At 43.9% G+C, this 22,152-nt stretch overlaps 1 protein-coding gene across 3 annotated transcripts in view; it reads left to right on the forward strand.

Moving 5' to 3' along the window:
- LOC132541384 (potassium voltage-gated channel subfamily D member 3-like) overlaps positions 1-21,321 on the forward strand; it is a 198,512-nt gene extending 177,191 nt beyond the window's left edge. For all 3 annotated transcript variants that reach the window (XM_060201883.1, XM_060201882.1, XM_060201884.1), the window contains one exon: positions 20,758-21,321. In XM_060201883.1, coding sequence (XP_060057866.1) covers positions 20,758-20,947 — 190 coding nt within the window. In that variant the 3' untranslated portion in view covers positions 20,948-21,321. The remainder of the gene's footprint in view (positions 1-20,757) is intronic.
- The last annotated feature ends 831 nt before the right edge of the window (positions 21,322-22,152 follow it).

A 22,152-nucleotide genomic window follows, 5' to 3' on the forward strand; every position in this document is an offset into this window, starting at 1 on the left:
AACTAGATGAGAATTGTTTCCTAGAAGCCAAAAGAAAATTGCATTCCAAAAGATAAGAAAAGACCAGAGAGACAGATCACCAGGTAGGAAGCCTGCTTGTCATGCCCACAGCCTAGGCATCAACCTCAGTACCAGACAGGAGGTGCTACAACAGCAGAGGAAGCTTCAGTGCCATGTGTCTGTCCATCTCTCTGTCTCTCTGACTAGAAATGCATCCCAGGGAGGTGAAATCAAGCCCCTCAAAAAGTAAATAAATAAATGAAAAGGAGGGAGTTAAACTCCTCAGCAGTGTGCATTGCAGTAAGGCTTGGAGGTTCAGAGGTAGCCAGCGACCGCAGGATTTATCTGTGGAGTCACTGGTGAGCCCGGGTGGCTGCTGACAACAGAGTGAGTGGAAGCCAGGAAGGGGAGAGGACCATTTAGAGATTGCTTTAAAAAGCTCAGCTGCAAAGGAAAAAAAGTGGGGGGAGGCAATGGCAAGGAGGGGGGGTCCAGTGCCCAGAGAGGCATGTTTGTCTTTAAGGAGCTCAAGAGAGAAGAATGGAGATGGAGAGGTTGGAGATGTCAGATAAAGGGATAATTGATGGAGCAACGTCCTTGGGGAGACAGGCAGGGATGAGGTGCTGAGAGGACGAGCGGGATTAGCTCTGACAGGAAGAAGTCTTCCTTCTCTCTCTCTCTGAGATGGAGAGAGCGAGATAAGGATGAGTGGGGACATAGATAACTTTGGGGGAGGGAGTTGCTGAGCAGGGAGAGGCCCATGGCACCATCTTCTCTAGGACATTACAGACTTGTTTGAAGCAAAAGGATGAGGGAAGAAGGCTTGAGGGTAGAAAAATATTTGGAAAAGCTGTGTGCTGGTGAAAAGTGTTTCTTGAAGACAGGTAGCAGGCACTCAGAGGCTGGAAAGAATGCTATTGTTAGGTGTCCCACTAAGACCCCATTGTCTCCAGAAATGAAGACAGGGCTTGGAATAGAGTAAGATCAGATGCTGGGGTTTTCAGTGAGCAGCAAGTTGAGAGATGAGAGATTAGCAAAAGTGGCAGAAGTATGCAGCTAGCTTTCAAGAAACAAGATGCTTCTTAGAGGGCCAGGTTGTAGTGCACCTGGGTGCTCTATTGAGCACCCATATTACCATGTACAAATCCCTATGGCGACTAATCCCTAGCACTGCAAAAACGGTATCATCTGTTTTCCATCTACACCATGCCTCAGCCTCGCGTGAGCTTAATGTGCAGCTTGGTGGTACGAGAATCCGGCATGAAGCCCAGCCAGTCTATCTTGGCGTTACTCTCGATCGCACTCTGTCATTTCACTCTCATAAAAACTGCAGCAAAGGTGGGCGCGAGGAATAACATCATTGCAAGACTGGCCAGCTCCTCATGGGGCGCGAGTGCTTCCACACTACTATCATCATCTCTGGCATTATGCTATTCCACTGCAGAATACTGTGCCCCAGTATGGTTCTGTAGCCCCCATGTCCACATGGTCGATTCCAAATTATATTCCTCCATGAGGATAATTTCTGGAACCATCCGTTCCAACCCGGTTCCATGGCTGCCAGTTCTTAGCAACATCGCCCCGCCAGATATTCGTCGGGATGCGGCATCATCTACGTTGATTTCCCACGTCTACACTCGACCGGACCTGCCAATATATGTGGATATCTTCACCCACCCTGTCCAACGCTTGACGTCTCGTCACCCAATCTGGTCCCCTATGCCTACACTGAACTTCTCTGTTCCAGTCTCTTGGAAACAGAGTTGGCAGTCAGCTGAGATAAAGAACAAACACCTCATCACAGACCCCTGCAAGCGTCAACCCGGCTTTGACCTAGCACGTTATGATTGGGCCCTCCTCAATCGCTATCGAACAGGCCATGGCCGGTGCGCCGCTATGTTCCATCGCTGGGGAGCCAGAGACGACCTGAATTGCCCCTGCGGCTACAGACAGACTATGACCCACATAGTCAATGACTGCCACCTCTCCAGATTCAAAGGAGGTCTCGAAACTTTACATCAGGCTCAACCTGATGCTGTTGACTGGCTACGGAAGAAGGGCAAACGCTAGAAGAAGAAGAACCATGTACAAGGACCCAGGTTCAAGCTCCTGGTCCACACCTGTAGAGGGGATGCTTCATAAGCAGTAAAGCAGTGCTGCAGAGGTCACTTTTGCTCTCTCCCTATCCCCTCTTCCCTCTTGATCTCTCTATGTATATGTCCAGTAAATAAATAAATATTTTTAAAGATACAGAGCATTATTTAAAAAACAGACAATGGGGGTGGATTTTGGCATGGTTTTGGCTGTCCTAGGAACAGGAGCTCCTCCTAGAAGGGTCTTCAGGGATACAGTAAACTTAAAGGCAAAGCCTGTGCCCAGTCTGCCTTCACCTCATTCTCCTGCCCATCTGGCAGGTTTCATGGGTCATTTCAAAATCTTTGCTAGCTGGCTGGCTGGCTGGCTGGATGGATGGATGGATGGATGGATGGATGGACATCCCCATACTGAATGACACTCCCACCTGCATCTGTGCTTCTTGCTCTGTCTCTTGCATCTCTTTTCCTTATGTGATGCTGCCAATCCTCTGTGGATGCCAACCACATCCCTTCTCAGAGCTGAAAGATGAGTGGGAGAGGAGGGCTCTGCCACTCTAAGAGCATAAACTTCTCAATGGGATTCACCTCACCCCTTAACTGTCTTCATCCTTATTTCCCAGATGAGCACCAATGGCTTGGTTAGGGAACCATGAGATGCAGATGAGAGGTTCTTCCCTGGTCCCTGAGGGCAGAATGAAACAAGATGCCCACTCATGCAAAGAGGCCCCAGTTCTTCTGTCCTCCACATTCACCCAGACTCCCACAAGGGCCAGAAACAGATTGGCTTTATTTTTAACTCTCCTATAGGCCCCTGAGCCCTGTCCCACTTCCTGAAAACAGAGCTTGGGGCACGTACCATCTGGCCATATTGGAGGATCTGGGAAGGCCTTGCCTTATCAAACCACCACTCATGTTGAGGAACCATAGGAATGACCCCTCTCCCTGGCCACTTTTCCAGGCCAGGAAGTTTTTGTGGTGGAGCTTCTGGTAGGAGTGGAGTCTCCTGGAACTACACTTGGCCTGTGTCCTGTGTCCTGTGTCCTGTGCCCTGTGCCCTGTGCCCTGTGCCCTGTGCCCAGTACTCAGGATCTTATGGGATCTTCAAGGGCTTTTTGCTCTGCAAGCCCCAAACTCCATGTTATTGAGGGCTGCTCTAACTCAACAGTCCAGTCCCCAAGACCCTAGCTAGCATTTTTCTCAGCTCAACTTGAGTTTTCATAGCTCAAATCTATAATTTGAGGGTAAAGGACAGTGAAAGTAATAAAGATGCTCCCAGTTGAGCTCAACTCAAACAATAAAGAATGTCATTTATTCATTCACTGAGTAAAAGGTTTTGCTTGCACCTATATAGACGCTAAAGGTGCCCAAAATGAACATACATAGCCTTTGCCCTCAAGATGCTATACTGTTACAGTTCTCTGTCCCATAATTGTTCCTGGAGACCCCTGAGGTCTAAGGACCAAAAGCAGAGGAGGTAAGAAGTAAGGCTAGAAAAACTGATATTCTCCCAGAGATGAATCTCTGGGCTTACAGTTTTTGTTTTTGATTTTCCTCCTCTCTGGCAGTGCCCCTGAGCTCAAACTCTCTCACACACTCCAGTAACCTAAAGGGGACCATCCTAGCAGATACAGTCCCGCAGGTGGTGGTGGGTGCCACTCACCTCAGCAGTTTCCAGCACTAACCGGCTGCTCAATAGGGCCCTTGATGGTCTCCACCCAGAAGAAAGTTTCTCTCCAAAACCATTTTCTTCCCCTGCTATCTAGTCTCCAAGGCTTAGGGAAAATTTTTCTTTTTTCAGTTCCTCCAAACTTAGCTAAGTCCTTTCTGCACAATTTACTCCCTGGCCAGAGCCTTACAGGACCTCCCAAGGAAATGGCACCCTGCTCCTTACTCTTGGGCCTTGACAACTCCAGCCCTCTGACTGTCCCTCAGGTGGGCACTAGAGTGGGGCAAGGTAACTGAGGGAGAAGCAGTCATTTACCAAAGTGGACAGCTCATTATGAGTGTGGCAGCTGGACACCTGAAGTTGACTGGGGACCCAGAACTCAGGCACTCTCACCATGGTACCTCTGCCAGGAATTATTGTGTCCCTTGGACACTCAGTCCATCAATAGCATTCACAAACGTGGGGCTTCTAGTTTCCTTTTTGGCTGGCATAAGGGACCTGGTAGATATGACCTCTCAGATGCTTTGCTCCCCTTTTCTATGCTGCAAAGTCTTGTGTGCTCCAATTTAACTAATCAGAGACTATAGACATTGCCTATCTGGGCAGTCATCCTGAATACTAGGACCTGCACTCACTGGGAATTTGGAATATCCTCCTCTCCATCAGCCATCCCAACCATTTTAGGGCATTCTTCCAAGTTCTTCCTTTGTTCATGAAGAGTTCCAAGCAAACAGACACTGGAATAAGGTTTTGAAGAGAAAATGTATGAAGTGCAATACATAAAAAGGGTGAATTCCTTGGGGGAGACAAGCACAATGGTCAGAAATGCCAGGAGATGGGCTCATGACCTTGTGGGGGAGTCTCCCTTGGCATCTGGCTGTGACTAATTTCTTTTTTTACTAGTGATTTAATAATTATTAAGGATTGTAAGATAAGAGGGATACAATTCCATATAAACCCAACCACCAAAGTTCCATAATCCATGCCCTCCATTGGAAGGTTCCCTATTCTTTATCTCTCTGGGAGTTTGGACCAAAGACCTTTATGGGGTGCAGAAGGTAGAAGGTCTGGCTTCTATAATTGCTTCTTTGATGGACATGGGCAATGGCAGATCAATCCATACCCCAGCTTGTTCTTTTCTTTCCCTAGTGGGGTAGGGCTCTGGGGAGGTAGGGTTCCAGGACACATTGGTGAGGTTGTCTGCACAGGTTGGTGTCATGGTAGCATCTGCAACTTGATAGCTCTATATGTCCCTCTCCTTTTCCTTCTCTCTCTCTGGGTGCTGATGGAGCTGGAGTTCAGAGCCCTTTTATCTTCATCCTATCACTTCTCCCCCACTGGGGGTGTGGATCAAGGATGTTTTTGGGGAGCAGAAGGTAGGAGTTCTGTCTTCTGTAGCTGCTTCTCATCTGAGCATGGGCATTGACAGGTCGATCCATATCTGTAGCCTGTTTCTATCTCTCCCTAGTGGGCCACAGCTCTAGAGATGCAAGGGTCCAGGACACACTGGTGAGGTCTTCTGGCCAGAGAAGTTGGGATGGAGTCATGGTAGCATCTGTAACTTGGTGTCTGGAAGGTGACATGACCTAAGTTGAGACAAAATTTTTAATGAACAGGAACCAAAAAGTAGGATTAGAAAAGATGAGATTAGGGATTTTAGGGTAGAAGAAAGCTAGGAATACCATTTTAGACATGTTCCTGGAGGCACATAACTATGGTAGTTTTGCTTGAGTTTGGTAGCTAGTCTGAGGTTGGATAAGAATATTGTCTGAGAAAATGGTGTCAGAGTAGAGAAAAAGAGCTAGAAAGTTGGATTAGGGCAGGGAGTTTCTCCCGTTCTTGAACAAAAATGAATTCTTTGGCTAAAATTAACTATTTACCTCCATCCACCTGCTCCAGGGCCCATATATATTTAGCACTAGAGCCCGCATAACCTCTAGGTCCCTAGTGGTCTGAGCTTATAGCTTCTGCTCACATCTGAGGAACATTGCTGGCTGCACTTGTTTCAGAATCAGTCTCTTTCGAGTGACAGGGTGGGATACCCCAGCCTCCCTTCACAGACTGGAGCTATCCGTGTCATTTCTTTATGGTGAGGACAAGGTCCTGAGAGGGACTGTGTCTATTTTCCATAGTTTCATTGGCCCTTCACATCAGTCCCATGAGAAATGTCTGCTCATCATTGTTGCTGAAGGGAAGAAACCAACTAACCCAAAGTCATCAAAGAGAGCTGGGGTCCTCGTCACTGATTCTGGAGGGACAAAACTGTTCCAGAAGAGTTTCCAAGGAAATAGCATGAGCAGTTAGGTTCTTGGGTATTAGTTCATTCATCTGTGGTCTTGTGGGTCCTCTTGTTTGTTGGAGGGACTCAGGCTTGACCCATACAGAAAGGAAACTCTAATCATATAAGGAGAGATATGTATCTGGATCCTGAAGCCAGAGGGCCTTGCCCAGGTGAAGACTCAAGAGGGAACACTCCCCCTGCCATCTGTCTGCAGATGAGGCCCAGGGACAAAGCCCCAAAACCACAGGACAGAAAGGAACATTGATGGAGCCTCTGAGTAATTAGATGACTACAAATATCCTTCTGCTAAAAGCAGAGGAGCTAATAAATTTTTTACTTGGCCTACTAATAACTTCATCCCTTAAGAGGTAGAATAGGCAAATAGGGGAGCTGAGTCTATACTTAACTTTGATTCCCAGAACCTGTGGTTGCTGTGAAGAATGTGGCTCCCTGAGAGCAAGGATTCTATCTGGTCTGTTCATTGAAATGTCCCACCTGCCTGAACCACTGGAGTGGTGGAAGTATTAATACTATGAACAAAAAAGAACAGGAACAGGGACTTGGTGGGGACAGCCACATTATCGTGGTACATCTGGTAGCCAGAGGACTGGACGTTACATTTTCAGACATAAGCCTGAGGTGCCACAAAGGGAGAGTGAACAAAAGCAGTGATTTCAGTTCCATCATTAGAGGTGACAGAAGGGAATATAGCATAGGAGGGCCTGGGAGATTAGAAAATGAAATGTCTGCCATTCCTGGCTAAGGACAAAATAGAGGCATCCGAAGCAGTGACTTACATGCTTTTGAATGAGGAGGTGGATAATAAATCACTTTGAGAATCTGATGTAAACTATAGGCCCTTCTCCAAAAAAAAAAAAAAAAAAAAAAACACATCTCTACAACACTAGTATGTGATTTTTTTGAGGAATTGGAGACATTGTGACAAGTTCTGAATAGAAGCTAAGGCAATAGCTCACTGGTACAGCACACACATTGCTACGTATGAAGGCTTGAATTTTAGCCTCAGGCCACTACATGGCAGCTCATGTATGGAGGATGCTTTAGGAACAGGGGGGCAGTGTCATGGTGTCCATAACATCTCTCCTCTCTCTACCTCTTTTTCTCTCCTTCTTCCTCTCCCTCACTCCCTTCTTTCCCTCTCTGCCTCTCACCTTCCATGTCAGCAAGCAAACAAAATTTAAAGTCTGCTGGAAGTGGAGTAATAGTGCACAAAGTCCCAACTATAACCCTGGTGGCCAAATGAAAAAATAAAATAGGGGCCAGGCAGTGGTTAAGCTCTGGCTAAGCACTCATATTACAGTGCACAAGGAACCAGGTTCAAGCTCCTGTTCCCCACCTGCAAGGGGAAAGCTTCACAAATGGTGAAACAGGGCTGAAAGTGTCTCACTGTCTCTCTCCCTCTCTATCTCCTCTCCTCTCTCAATTTCTGTCTCTATCCAATAATAAATAAAAATATAATTTAAAAAAATAAAATATAGGGAGTCGGGCTGTAGCGCAGTGGGTTAAGCACAGGTGGTGCAAAGCACAAGGACCGGCATAAGGATCCCGGTTCGAACCCTGGCTCCCCACCTGCAGGGGAGTCGCTTCACAGGCGGTGAAGCAGGTCTGCAGGTGTCTATCTTTCTCTCCCCCTCTCTGTCTTCCCCTCCTCTCTCCATTTCTCTCTGTCCTATCCAACAATGACAACAACAATAATAATTACAACAATAAAACAACAAGGGCAACAAAAGGGAATAAATAAATAAAATAAATATTTTTTTAAAAAAAGAAAATATAAAATAAAAGTTCTAACATAAAGGAGCCAGTGTGGGTGCAAAGAATCCCTCTGGGCAGTGGCACACCTGGTGAAATGCACATGATACCAAGCACAAGGATGTGGGTTCCATCCCTGCTCCCCACTGGCAGTGGGGAAGTTTTATGAGCAGTGAAGCAGTGCTGCAGATGTCTCTCTTTCCCTCTCTATCCTTTCCCCCTTCCACTGTCAAATTTTCTTTGTCCTATCAAATAAAGTGGGGAGGGAAATGGTCACCAGGAGTGGTAGATTTGTCATGCAGATACTGAATCCCAGTGATAACACTGGTGACAGTTACAATAAAAAAGAAGAATCTTTCTAAGGAACTCCTGTTTCAAAAGGGTGGGTGTCCCATGGGAAAAGGGTTTCATGAGAACATGGGAGACTATCTAACAAGGAGGGGCATCAGGGCACCACCCTGAGAAAGAGCTATACCTGGAAATCTAAACCTAAAAAAAATAATAATAAATATTTTTTTTTAATCCTAGTCTTTTTGTTTTGGTTTGGTTGGTTGCCACCAGGGTTATACTATACTACAAATACACCAATCCCAGTAGTCTTTCTTTTCTTTCTTTCTCTCTTTCTTTCTTTCTTTCTTTCCTTCTTTATCTTTTCTTCCTTTCTTATCTTTTGATATAGGGTGAAAGACAGAGAGCAGGAAAAGGAGATACAGAGAAGAAAAGATACCTGCAGCATTGATCCACCTCTCATGAACCTTCCATTTTGCAAGTTGAGATTAGGGCCTTGGACCCCAGTCCTTATATGTGGTAATGTGTGACTTTTCGTATTTTCAGCAATTGTTGCTAAGAGCAAGGATTTGGGGATTAACCCATCTGATTGATTGACTGACTGACTGACTGACTGACTGACTGACTGACTGACTGGCTGATTTTTATTTGTCACGGGAGCTTCACTGCTCCAAGATGACTTTTCCAGATAGATAGATAGATAGATAGATAGATAGATAGATAGATAGATGATAGATAAACGATAGATAGATAGATAGATAGATAGATAGATAGATAGATAGATAGATAGACAGACAGATGGGGGATGATACAGAAAGACCACAGCACCAAAGAAGTAGGAACCAGGCTCAAATTTGAATTTCACACATGGCAAAGCAGCACACTATCCAGTTGAGTTAATTTTCCAGCCCCAAATCCACCTGTTTTGAATCTCAGCTTTGTGACCTTAGACATGATCTTTAAACCTTGTCTAGTCTCAGTTTCCTGGTCTATAAAATGGGGGTGATATCTGTTCCCAAAGGGTTATTGTAAACCATGAATCCAGTAATGCATGTTAAGTGCTTGGTGCTTGGTGCCTGGTGCATTTGGTTCAATACATCTTAACTCTCATCATTATTATTGCTATTCTGTGTTTGTAATGCCCTTGCTTTTTTTTCTACTACCAAACCTTTCCATAAAGGTTAGCTTTTAGTGGTTTTGTTATTTTTAAGTAATGCTGGAAGCTAGGAAAATGAGCAAGATAAAGAACTACTCCTTCAGGAAGATAATGTAACATTAACTCTGTTCAAAAGAAATATCTAGCAAGAGAGAATTGGGGTAGCACCAAAGAGCAGGGGAAGAATAAGCATATACACCTGTGTTGAGAGTCATGCCCCTAGAAAAGAGAGAAAAATAGATGCCTCTTTTTTCCTCCCGTCTTTCTCATCAAAGGGAACGTTTTTTTATCATGAAGAGAATATCTATCATCCTTAAATGAGGTCAAACTCCAGACCCAGATGCTTCATGTCCCAGGAGGAAAAGAATTCGCAGATACAGCTGTTGAAACATTGCTAGTAATTGTTTAGAAATCACATGGAACAGAAGGGATTCTCAGCAACCTGGGGTGAGGGAGGGAGTAGGGAAATCTTGGTTTTCAAAAAGCAAAATTCTCAGTGTTCCAGAGTAGTGTGTCTCAGACCAAACTAATGAATTTCCAGATAGATAGAGTGGCAAATAGATTGCTTGTGTGCACTTAGAAAAAGAACCAGAAAGGACCCAAGAGCAGAAGAGGTTCACAAAAAATATATCGTGCAAAATTAGAATTAATTTAAGTAGATATTTTATAGAATAGCAATGTAATATAACCAGTATATATCAATAGTTAGACTTCTTCAAGAAAACATTTAACAATGTGGATAAAATAGAGAAATGTAATTGGAATAATAGTAAAGGATGACTTCAACAGTGTTCTCCCAAACTGTCAGCTATCTTCCCCAAGTGTCAGGAGAATTTCTTCTATTTTTTTTTTTACTTTACTGGGGAAATTAGTGGTTTATAGTCAACAGTAAAATACAGTAATTGCTATATATGTAACATTTCTCAGTTTTCCATGTAACACTCTAACCCCCACCAAGGTCCTCCTTCACCATCATGTCCCAGGACCTGAACACCCTTTCTGCCCCAAAGTCCTTTACTTTGGGACAATACACCATCAAGAGAAAATTTTAAGTTGTGTTTACTTATTAGCATAAGACAGAGAATCATAGCATTACTCTAACACATGAGATGCCAGGGATTGAACTGAAGGACCTCATGCTGGAGAGTCCAATACCTATGCACTGTGCCTGTGCACAGGCCTCTGCCCTTGACTTGTCTATTCAAAGCTTCCATCGAATGGCACATAAGTCATAATAAGAAATGTACTGGTTCCATCCTATCTGAATAAAGCAGGCCTCAGTCACCTGAAAAGATGGGTTTACAACCAGTAAGATGTAAGATGTAATAAGAACATGAAAAAGAATTATCATTGACTTCTACAAGTATCCTACCCTCATGGAGAAAGGGCATAACTCACTATTTACGTGGGGGCTGTGCATAGTGATTTTCTTTCACACAGAACAGAATACGCAGGTGCAGAGAGAGTAGTTTTTGCTTTACATCAGAGAATCTCACCAATATTCCCTCAACCAGTTGGTGAAGGTCAACACCAACAGCATGTGTTGATCGCGTATGCCCTTAATGCAGCACAGTGAGAATGGCAGCTTACCCCTGTGGCCTTCTTTTCAAATACCTCTCACCCCAATCTCATTATGAGAAAAATATTAGATAAATCCCAGCTGAGGGGCAGTCTGCAAAATAGCTGACCAGTACTCTTCAAAACTGTCAAGGTCATCAAAAACAAAGAAAATCTAAAAAACTTTCTCAGTCTAGAGAAGTCCAAGAGGAAATGATAACTAGATGCAATGGAATGGGAAAATTTAAGTGAAATTCTAGATTTAAAATATATATATCTGGGGGACAGGCAGTGGCATACCCCATTAAGCACACATAGTACTATCCACAGGAAACCTCACAAGGATCTGAGTTCAAGCCCCTGCTCCCCACCTGCAGAGGTGACGCTTCACAAGCAGTGAAGCAGGCCTGCCAGTATCTATCATTTTCTCTCCCTTTCTATATTACCTTCCCCTCTCAATAATGGGATGGGGGGTTGGCCACCAGGAGCAGTGTATTTTGTAGTATTGTTACTGAGCTAGCAATAACCCTGGAAGCAAATATATATTATTAACTGTAGATAATAATAATAATATATTATATATTATTTGATAAATAATAATATATATTATTAACTGTATATAATAATGGTTCATGAGTTGTAAAATGTATATATATATATATATATATATATATATATATATCATGCTGTAACATGATGCTAATAATCAGGGCAACTAGCTGTGGAATATATGGGAGCACTATGTGCTGTCTTCATAATTTTTCTGAAAATCTAAAACTATTCTCAGAGTAAGAGCCTCATGTTCTACCAACTGAGTTAGCTGGGTGGTATATTATTCTCTTTTTTTTAACTTTAATGAAGCAATGCAGTGCATTAAGTATAAACTCTTGGATTTAGCAGGAAAAATGTTAACTGTATCTTGGGGGAACATCCAAAGTAAACACAGCTTATGGGGAAGGTATTCAGAACCTCAATGCACAGCACTGGGCAACATGGTTGTAAAAGGAAGTATAGGGGGTCAGGCAGTAGCATAGTGGGTTAAGCGTACATGGCACAAAGACAAGCATAAGGATCCCAGTTCAAGCCCCCAGCTCCCCACCTGCAAGGGGAAGTCACTTCACAAGCGGGGAAGCAGGTCTGCAGGTATCTATCTTTCTCACCCCTCTCTGTCTTCCCCTCCTCTCTCCATTTCTCTCTGTCCTATCTAGCAACAATGACCACAATAAGAACAACAATAATAACAGCAACAATAATAAACAACAAGGGCAACCAAAGGGAAAAAAATGTCTCCAGGAGCAGAGGATTCATAGTGCAGGCACCAAGCCCAGCAATAACCCTGGAGACAAAAGAAGAAGAAGAAGAAGGAGGAGGAGGAGGAGGAGGAGGAGGAGGAGGAGGAGGAGGAGGAGGAGGAGGAGGAGGAGGAGGAGGAGGAGAAGAAGAAGAAGGAGAAGGAGAAGGAGAAGGAGAAGGAGAAGGAGAAGGAGAAGGAGAAGAAGAAGAAGAAGAAGAAGAAGAAGAAGAAGAAGAAGAAGAAGAAGAAGAAGAAGAAGAAGAAGAAGAAGAAGAAGGGGAAGAAGGGGAAGAAGAAGAAGGAGATGTATAATCCTTTGTTCCAACAATGCCTCAGAATCCAGGCCAGGCATCTTCACAGAATTTTACCTACCACTGGCCGAGATCAGCAGTCTCAGCTCTAAAGGTCAAACTTCCTGGGCTCAATCCCAGGCTCTGAGACCACCTACTGCTAGTGAACAGCAACCTAATCAAGCCACATAACCTCTCTAATTCTCAGTTTTCTCATCTGCAAACTGGGATGATTGTGATAACCACCCCTTGGACCCATCAGGCAGAACCAATTCCTGGTGTATAAGAAGCACTCAGTGGGTAGATCTCTAGAGACAACAAATCTAAGATTAGACCCTACATCTGACTTTTTTGGAGTAAGCCTGATTCAGAGGGTGTTCAATATCACTGAGAACAGTACCAGATGAGGGAATAATGAGGAACTCCTGGGATCTACCTGGAAGGAATGACTGGGTTGGGCCAGTGAGTGATTCTAAAGGGGACAAGGGGTGGGGGGAACAGACAGAAAGCTGGAGCCGCAGTCATTGTCACTGATTTACTGAAGCCCTATGTATGTCCCTAAACCTCCTAGATCTTTGTATGAGTATCTTCAAAATACAGATAAAGAAACCTTTCAGTCCCTTTTGCAAGGTGACCGAGAGGATGAAAGCACACTGAATAAAAAGCAAGTGTTGTTAATATGTGTCTGGTGAGAGGAAAATGATCTTCAACATCTATCTCCCATCACGTCAATTCACAGGAGCTAAGGGAAGAGGATGAGAGAATGCTGTGTGAAATGTTTGCTCTTTAAAACTGAAAAGCCATCAGGCCATGTGAAAGGCACATGCTTTTCTCCAGAGATGGAGCCTGGGGATAGAAGCATATGGGGGAGTAGGATCCAGACTGAAGAAAATGAACAGGTCTTCAAATGGGAGGAAACCTGGGACACTCATGCAGCTTCCTTGAACCTCAGTGTCTTCATCTGTATGGTGAAGAATGGGAGCTCAATCTGTCAGTTTCACAGGGGTGCTGAGGGCTCATGTGTGTGAAAAGGCCAACACACAGCCCCCACATAGTAGTGGGTGTTATTAGAATCCATTCCCCCCCAGCAACAATGGAGAAGTGCTGGTTTTCTGAGTACCCTGTCCACTGTGACTGAGCAGGGAAATAACTGTTGCTCTAGGAAATTCCTGGAGTCAGAGAAAGCTCTTTGTCACCAGAGACAAAGTAGTTAAGATGCTATGTTAATATTTTTGTTTATCATTTTTGTATTTTATTCATTAACACAAGAAAATAGATGATAGATAGATAAGATGGATAGATGGATGATAGGTAGGATGAGCCAAAAGACACTAGGGATCAAACTGAGGACCTTGTGCTTCTGTGTTCAGTGCCCTACTCACTGAGCCACCTCCCAGGGTGGCTAGTAACAAACTAAAAGAAACAGAAAACAACCTGTAGAACAAAAATTAGAGTTCACATTATTGAGGGATAGACTGAGTGAGATCTACACTCTATTTCAGACACCTTTAGGAAAAAAAAAACTTTTATATGGAGCCTTCCCTCACCACTCAAGGAGGTGTTGGGTAAAGTCAAATCCCAGGAAAACTCAGATTATTGAGAAGGCAAGAGTGGTGGGGAGTTACTGAAAAGCCACCAACATGAACTATGACTTAGTAGGAAGCAAGAGAAGCCCAAGATGCTAAACCAGCAGTGTCCAGTCCCAGAGGCGGCATGAGACTGGGCACTGCACAGAAATTCTAAGTGACTTGGTCCATCAAGACCTGTGTTGATTTGCCACATATTTCAGATGAAGAGACTCTCTCATCTGGCATCTTCCTGTGTGATTGTCACATAGTTCTGGGCATTGAGCTGTACTTTATGTCAAAATCTCCTAATACCAGAGATGTATAAAGGTTTGTCATGTCTTTGGAGAACAACAATGCATTCAAGAAAAAAATATATTGATTTAATAATGATCAACAAGACTGTAGGATAAGAGGGGTACAATTCCACACAGTTCTCACCACTAGAGTTCCATATCCCATCCCCTCTACTGAAAGCTCTCCTATTCTTTATCCCTCTGGGAGTATGGACCCAGGATCATTATGAGGTGCAGAAGGTGGAAGGTCTGGCTTCTGTAATTGCTTCTCTGCTGAGTGCTGGCAGGTTGATCCATACTCCCATCAGGTTTCTGTCTTTCCCTAATGGACCAGGGATCTGGAGAGGTGGGATTCTAGGACACATTGATAAGGTTGTCTGCCCAGGGAAGTCAGGTTAGCATCATGGTAGCATCTGCAACTTGGTGGCTGAAAAGCAGGCTGGGATTATGGATTGACCTGTCAACGCCCATGTTCATCAGGGAAGCAATTACAGAAGCCAGACCTTCCACCTTCTGCATCCCATAATGACCCTGGATACATACTCCCAGAGGGATAAAGAAAAAGAAAGCTATCACGGGGAGAGGATGGGATACAGAGTTCTGGTGGTGGGAATTGTGTGGAATTGCACGCCTCTAATCCTGTGGATTTTGTCAGTGTTTCCTTTTATAAATAAAAAATTTTTTAAAAAAAAGAAAAAAGTTATAAGGCAGAATAAATTGTTTAATAGTCAGGAAACTAAAGGTAAGAATAGATCAGATGATATTTGTGGTCTCCATTTTGGTAAAAGCTAAGAACTCTATTTTAGATATATTCAAAGGGGCCCATGACTTTACTAATTTTTGCCTGAGCCTGACAGCTAATATGCAGGTGAGCTAAAGATATTATATGGGGAGATGGTGTCGGAGTTGGAAATAGGGCTAGAAAGCTGAGTCAGGGAAGAGAGTAACTCCCAAATATTGGAAAAGTATGTAAATACTGTTAACTACAAACTCCATCAATCTGACCTGAGGGCCATATTCATAGAGGAGCCTGTGTAACCTCTGCATGCCTGTAGGTCTGAGCTTGAATTCTATGGTTGTAACTAGGAACATTCTAGGCTGCACTTATTTTAGGATGTCTTCCTGGAGTGGCAGAGTATGCTGACCCAGCCTCAAAATGATAGTGATGGATGAGTCTGGATTTACATAAAATCATCATAGCCCCAGGCAATGTTGCACCTGGTAGATCGCATATGTTGCCAAGTGTGAGCATCCAGGTTCAGTCAATCCCCTGGACTCCATCTACAGAGGAGAAGTCTCACAGGGGTTCTGCATGTGTGTCTTTCTCCCTCGCATTCTCTCCTCCTTTATTTCTCTCCATCTCTATAAGAAAGAAAAAGAAAGAAGGAAGGAAGGGGAATGAATGGAAGGAGAGAGAAAGAGAAGAAAGGGAGAGATAAAGAAAGCAACCACGCCACCGGCAGCAGTAGAGTCACTCATTATGCAGGCACTGAATCAGAATGATAACCCTGATGGAAAAATAAATAAATAGGGGACCAGGTGATGGCACACCTGGTTGAGCACACATGTTACAATGCACAAGAATCCAGGTTCAAGCTTCCAGTCTCCACCTGCTTGGGTGGGGGGAGCTTGGAGAGTGGTAAAGCAAGGCTGCAGGGGTCTCTCCCTCTCTATCACCCCTTCCCTCCCAATTTCTGGCTGATTCTATTCAATAAATAAAATAAAGATAATAATAAAAATTAATTTTTATTTATGAAGAGAAAACACTGACAAAAACCACAGGATAAGAGGGGTACAACTCCACACAATTCCCACCACCAGAACTCTGTATCCCATCCATTCCCCTGATAGCTTTCCTATTCTTTTTCCCTCTGGAAATTTATAAAGACAGATTTTTCTGAATATTTTTGGTAAAATCAGCAATAAATAAAGTGTATCACCCCCCCAGCACCCACCCATCCTATTACTACCCAGCACTCGCTCTCCCAGTGAGACCCACACAAAGATGAAAAGACAGAGTGCCCAGATCAAGAATTAAACCTTCACTTGGTCTAGTTGACCCCCCTACCCCCACATCCTTCACCCCTGCTGTCTCCACCTCTGCATTCTTGGAAAGATAGCTGCTCTTACAGACAGTTTGAGCAGAGCTCTTTGGCTGCCCAACCTGTAAGCCACCAAGATTCATCTCATTGCCTGTCCCTCCACTTTACTCTGAGCTCAGTGGCTGCAGATGAGTCTTCTCTGTAGTTGGCACAGGGCACGGGTAAGAAAGATATTGACAAACTGGAGCATGTCCACAGTTGGACATCCTGACTGGCCAGAAGCCTAGCTCCTGTCCTGCCAGGAGCATTGAAAGCAGGCATAGAGGAGACTGCTTGTCGCCATCAAACACTATAGAGTTGTCATATTTAAAAAAAAAAAAAAAATGTAATGGAACAAAAAGGTAGCTCACCAGATAGGGCACATGCCTGGCTGTGTATGTGGTCTGGGTTTGAACACCAGCACCACAAGAGAGCTGCTACAGCACTGGATGAAGTGCTGATGCTATGGTATCTCTCCTATCTCTGTGTCTCAGTATATGAATGACAGAGTGTTAAAATCATGCATGTGCGAGGCCCCAGGTCTGCAAAAATGAATTAATCAGTTTAAACTTCCTCAGCCATAGGGAGTATGGATCGACCTGCTAATGCCCAGATCCAGTGGAGAAGCAATTACAGAAGCCAGACCTCCCACTTTCTGCACCCCATAGAGATCTTTTGTCCATATTCCCAGAAGGATAAAGAATAGGGAAATTTCGGGGGTCGGGAGGTAGCGCAGCAGGTTAAGCGCACATGGCACTAAGCACAAGGACCTGCGTAAGGGTCCCAGTTCAAGCCACCTGCTCCCCACCTGCAGGGGAGTTGCTTCACAGGCGGTGAAGCAGGTCTGCAGGTGTCTATCTTTCTCTCAACCTTTCTGTCTTCCCCTCCTCTCTCCATTTCTCTCTGTCCTATCCAACAATGATGACAACAGTAACAACAACAACAAAGAAAAAAATAAAAACTTCCTCAGCCATGGAGATGCCTCAGTTGATCAGAACACCAACTTGCCTACCTATGAACCCAGAATCTGCAGGTTTAATCCCCAGCATTACCTTATGCCACAGCTGAGCAGTGCTCTAGTTTTCTGTCTCCCTGTCTCTTATTCTCTATCTCTCATAATAAAAAGATAAAGCAAATTTTTTTTTCACATTCCAAACTGTTTTTAATGGCACCTGAGCTATTTCTCCCTCTTACTGTTTCCAGTCTTTCATCGTCTAGAAATTTAAAATGAACCCGTGTAAGAGAAAAAGGCTAGAGCACAGTCTAACACGGGATCAGAACACATTCAGGAGATTCTGAATGTAGGTACTTCTTTCAGCATTCAGTTTTATAGGTCACTGGGCATTCTGAACTATGATGTCCTCTCAGGCTGGACATTGCCTCCCCTTAAATATCTGCTCATGCTGCAATATTTTACACTGACACTTTTCATTACTCGTAGTGGGTCCACCTGTTAGCAACCCCACCACCACCACCACCCCTGCCCCCCCCCACACACACACATAAGTAGTCTTAGGATCCAGTTAGGAAACATCACATATTTTTTATATATATAAAAAGGAAACACTGACAAAACCATAGGATAGGGGCCGGTGGTGGCGCACCTGGTTGAGTGCACATGTTACAATGTGCAAGGACCCAGGTTCGAGCCCCTGGTCCCTACCTGCAGGAGGAAAGCTTTGCAAGTGGTGAAGTAGTGCTGCAGGTATCTCTCTGTCTCTCTCCCTCTCTATCACCCTCTTGATTTCTGGCTGTCTCTATCCAATAAATAAAAATAATTTAAAATAAAAAAAAATAGGATAAGAGGAGTACAACTCTACATAATTCCCACCACCAGAACTCTGTATCCCATCCCCTCCCCTGAGAGCTTTCCTATTCTTTAACCCTCTAGGAGTATGGACCCAAGGTCATTGTGGGATGCAGAAGGTAGAAGGTCTGGCTTCTGTAATTGCTTCCCCTCTGAACATGGGCGTTGACAGGTCAATATATACTCCCAGCCTGCTTCTCTCTTTCCCTAGTGGGGGTGGGGTTCTGGGGAATCAGAGGTCCAGGACACATTAGTGGAGCTGTCTGTCCAGGGAAGTCTAGTTGGCATCATGACAGCATTTGGAACCTGGTGACTAAAAAGAGAGTTAACATATAAAGCCAAACAAGTTGTTGATTAATCATGAACTGGAGTAGTGCAGATAAAGAGTTGGGGGAGGGTGGTTCTCCATTATGTAGATAGCTAGTAGACATATTTTAGTTATATTCCAAAGGGACTGTGGCTATACTAGTTGTTTTTTTTTTTCCTGAGCCTGAAATCTGATATGCAGGTGTATCCTAGTTATTGTCTGGGGAGATGATGTCATGGCTAGAAAAAGGACCAGAAAGCTGGATCTGGGAAGAGAGTAGCTCCCAAATATGGGAAAGGTGTATAAATATTGTTGACTGTAACCCCGATCAATTTGATCTGATCTGGGGCCTATATTCAGATTAGGAGCCTATGTGACCTCTGCATTCCTGTAGATCAGACCTCACATTCTGTAGTCATCAGTTGGAACATTCCAAGCTTCCCCAATATCAGGATCCATCTTCCTCAGGTGTAGCATAGAGTATGTTGTCCAGCCTCCCTTAGGAGGATGGAACATTCTCTATCCTTGTTGATCCAAGTTGAGGGCAAGGTCATATGGGGGTCTACAAAGGGGTCTGTTTTGTTGTTTCTGATAGAGATGACCAGTAACAATGGAGAGAGGGATTTATTTGAGGTCTAGGCCCATCATGTCTGTTTGGGAATCTCAGGACTCCCCAAATAGGGCCCAAGCTGATGGGGTGGCCTGATAGTGACTAAAGAGACATCGTTAAAGTGTACCAGTCTGTTGCCCTTATTCAGCCTTTGCAGTCCTTGGCTTTGCTAAGGTTAGCTTTGGAGTGAGTGAGAGAACTGTAATAGAAAGTAGGTGAGGAGGGTATCTAAGTCTAAGTAGACACTATTTCATTATGAACTTTATACTGACTCACTTCAGATTATTGTGTACTTTTGCTTTCAGGTATATATTTTGCCCTAATTTATGGATACATGTGAACATATGCTCTATCTCACGGTACCTGGTCTATATCTGGGTTTTGGGACTTTGTTAGGAAGTGAACCACCTGGAATGGAATTAGAGAATCCTAAGAAAGGAAAGGTCTCACCCAAGTAATGAGGCTGAAGCGTTGACATTCCATGCCTGAGGTTTCTGGACACAGTATGAAGTGAAACATACCGAGGTGGTACTTGTTGGGTTAATTAGGTTGGGATCAGCAGGTGTGATATCACTTCGTATGAATTGAGAGAAGCATGCAGGAAAGTGAGCCCCATCTTAGAGGTTCCAGGACTGGGAAATATAGGTTCTATAGAGGAAGCTGAAGGTTCCTGCTGTCTTAGGGTTTAAGAAGGCAATAGTTATTGCTCTAATCATATTATTTGGCAATTGGGTTAACTTTGAAAAATCCCTTTGATAGGATTTGATGTATCATACACAACATCACCATAATTTATGTCCTTTGATATTATTTGTATATAGCTGTGCCCTGGTCTAAGCTTTTGAGAGAGTCAACATATCAAAGACTCAGCCTATGGTCTGTGCATTAAAAAGTTTGAGACATTCAATCAATTTTTACCCCTCATGTTAATTAAATAGTGATTTATATGATTACAAATTAATAGGCGTGTACATAAGCACCATTCCCACCACCAAAAGACTGTGTCCCATCCCATCCTCCCCCACACACCTCCAACCCCCAGTGAAGCCCAACCCTTGCCCTCAACCCAGAGATTTTTACTTTTGTGCCCAACTCCAATGATCACAACTTTTTAAAGTCTAGACTAGTTGTCCATCTATCTCACATATTTTATTCTGACATCATTATCTTTTAAAAACAAAAGATGCGAACACTCACACACCTGAGTGCCTATTCCCTCCAGATGTGGCTCAGTGGCTGATTTTTTAACTCTTCTCACCCAGAAGTGAGGTCTGGTTTCAGCCTTTGCTGTGCCAGCTTCAGAAGGTGCCTCCTCAGATGAGTACCCCATGGCACTGTCTCCACTCAGACACATTTCTTCCAGGACACATGCAACAGACACAACACAAAACAAGACTTCAGTTTGGGGGTTCTCTCTTTCTCTCCTTTTTCTTTCTGGGTGTGATTCCTACTTCTCATTCATCTTTGAGTATATTGCACAATATTCTATTATTTTAAAAAAGGTTTTTATGCCTCAGGAAAAATGTTTATCTCCTTCCCTTGGGAAATGTTAATGTGTGTTGTTTTCAAGAAGAGGTAAGTGGTTGTCTGTGTGACATTTCTCAAAGGGGACAGACCTGACAAATTTATTGGAGCCAAGTCAGAAACGGCAGCAGATGAGCTCGACTATAAACTTTCCAATTCTTTGTAGCATGCCTATTGTTGAGAAGATGCCTCCAACAATGCTGCAGAGTCTCACGAAGAACTGCCAGAAGGGCACGTGCTCCTCCATCACCGTCACCATGAGAGAACTGAGGTCATACTTGATAAAGATGCTGGAGACACTACGGCTGCCCGCTGTGTGGTTGATGACACGCTCCCTTTCTGTAACAGAAAACTGATGGGTGTCTGCTGAAATTTTATATGTGTGTAGTTTTGTTGGCACAACTGTAAATAAAATATTGGAACACCTGGTTGTGATCTACAGCTATTTTTTCAGTTCCTTCTAATGGACTGATAATTCTTGGAACAAGCTCTCCAAAAGACAAGTGATCTATTCTGTGAGAAAAGATTCGTGATTGACAAGTGCCACCAGGTGAGCATGGCCTCAGGGGTGTGGGATGGCCTTGCCCACAGTTATGTGGAAGTTCCCTGTGACTTTGTTGGTGTACAGATGACCGTGGATCCTGCAGGTGTCGGGGGCTCTGATTGGTCATCCTCCCTAGGTGGCAGTACTGTTGATGAGCTTTTAAATGTTCTTCTTGCAGCCTACTCTGAATCAGCTGTAGCATCTTCTGCCACTCTATCTGCTATGGTAAAAAAATCAAACAATATTGGCTCATAAACTAGATCATCTGCAGATGCAACCACTGTTTCTGCTAAATCCAGTACATCTGCCCCAATATACTGGCAATTCATGGCAACAATAATATCTATATATATCCTCAATTTGCTAGAAAAGTCTTTGTCTACTTCATATTCATACTTCATCCATGTATCTTGATACACCGAAATTTCCATGATGGTTAATAAAGCCATGGTGCTAAGTGATATTAAAGAAATTGTACCCCCACTGGCCAAGGTCTCTACATAGCTTTCAGAAACCTTCAGAAAGGTGTCCAACTCTGTTACCAAACTTAAGGTTTTTTTCCAATTCAGTTGCCTCTGCCTTCATATAGTCATGCTTGGTGTCTCCCCCAGTCAGCCGCCATGTTTCTCAGAGACCCAGGCCTCCTGGATTCCCATCTCCCCAGAAATATCATAAGAAAATAAGCCAGATAAAGCAAATTTAAGCTTCCTCAATGTACCATGAGAACCCAGATGTCCCAGTTAGAGGGAGGCAGGTTTGGTTCCTCCTGAGGGAGAAGAGCCACCTGTCTACTCACCGTAAGTGTCTCTGATAAGCTGATTGCAGAGACATCATCATGGCAAGTGGTCAAAGACTGGATGAAGAACTCTTGTCATGACTGCTGTTAGAAAGCATGACCTAGGAGTCAGTAGCACAGCGGGTTAAGCGAAGATAGCACAAAGCACAAGGACTGGCCTAAGGACCCTGGTTCCAGCCCCCTGCTCCCCACCTGCAGGGGAGTTGCTTCACAAGTGATGA

This window comes from Erinaceus europaeus, chromosome 11 (assembly GCF_950295315.1).
Source record: "Erinaceus europaeus chromosome 11, mEriEur2.1, whole genome shotgun sequence".
Classification (NCBI taxonomy): domain Eukaryota; kingdom Metazoa; phylum Chordata; class Mammalia; order Eulipotyphla; family Erinaceidae; genus Erinaceus; species Erinaceus europaeus.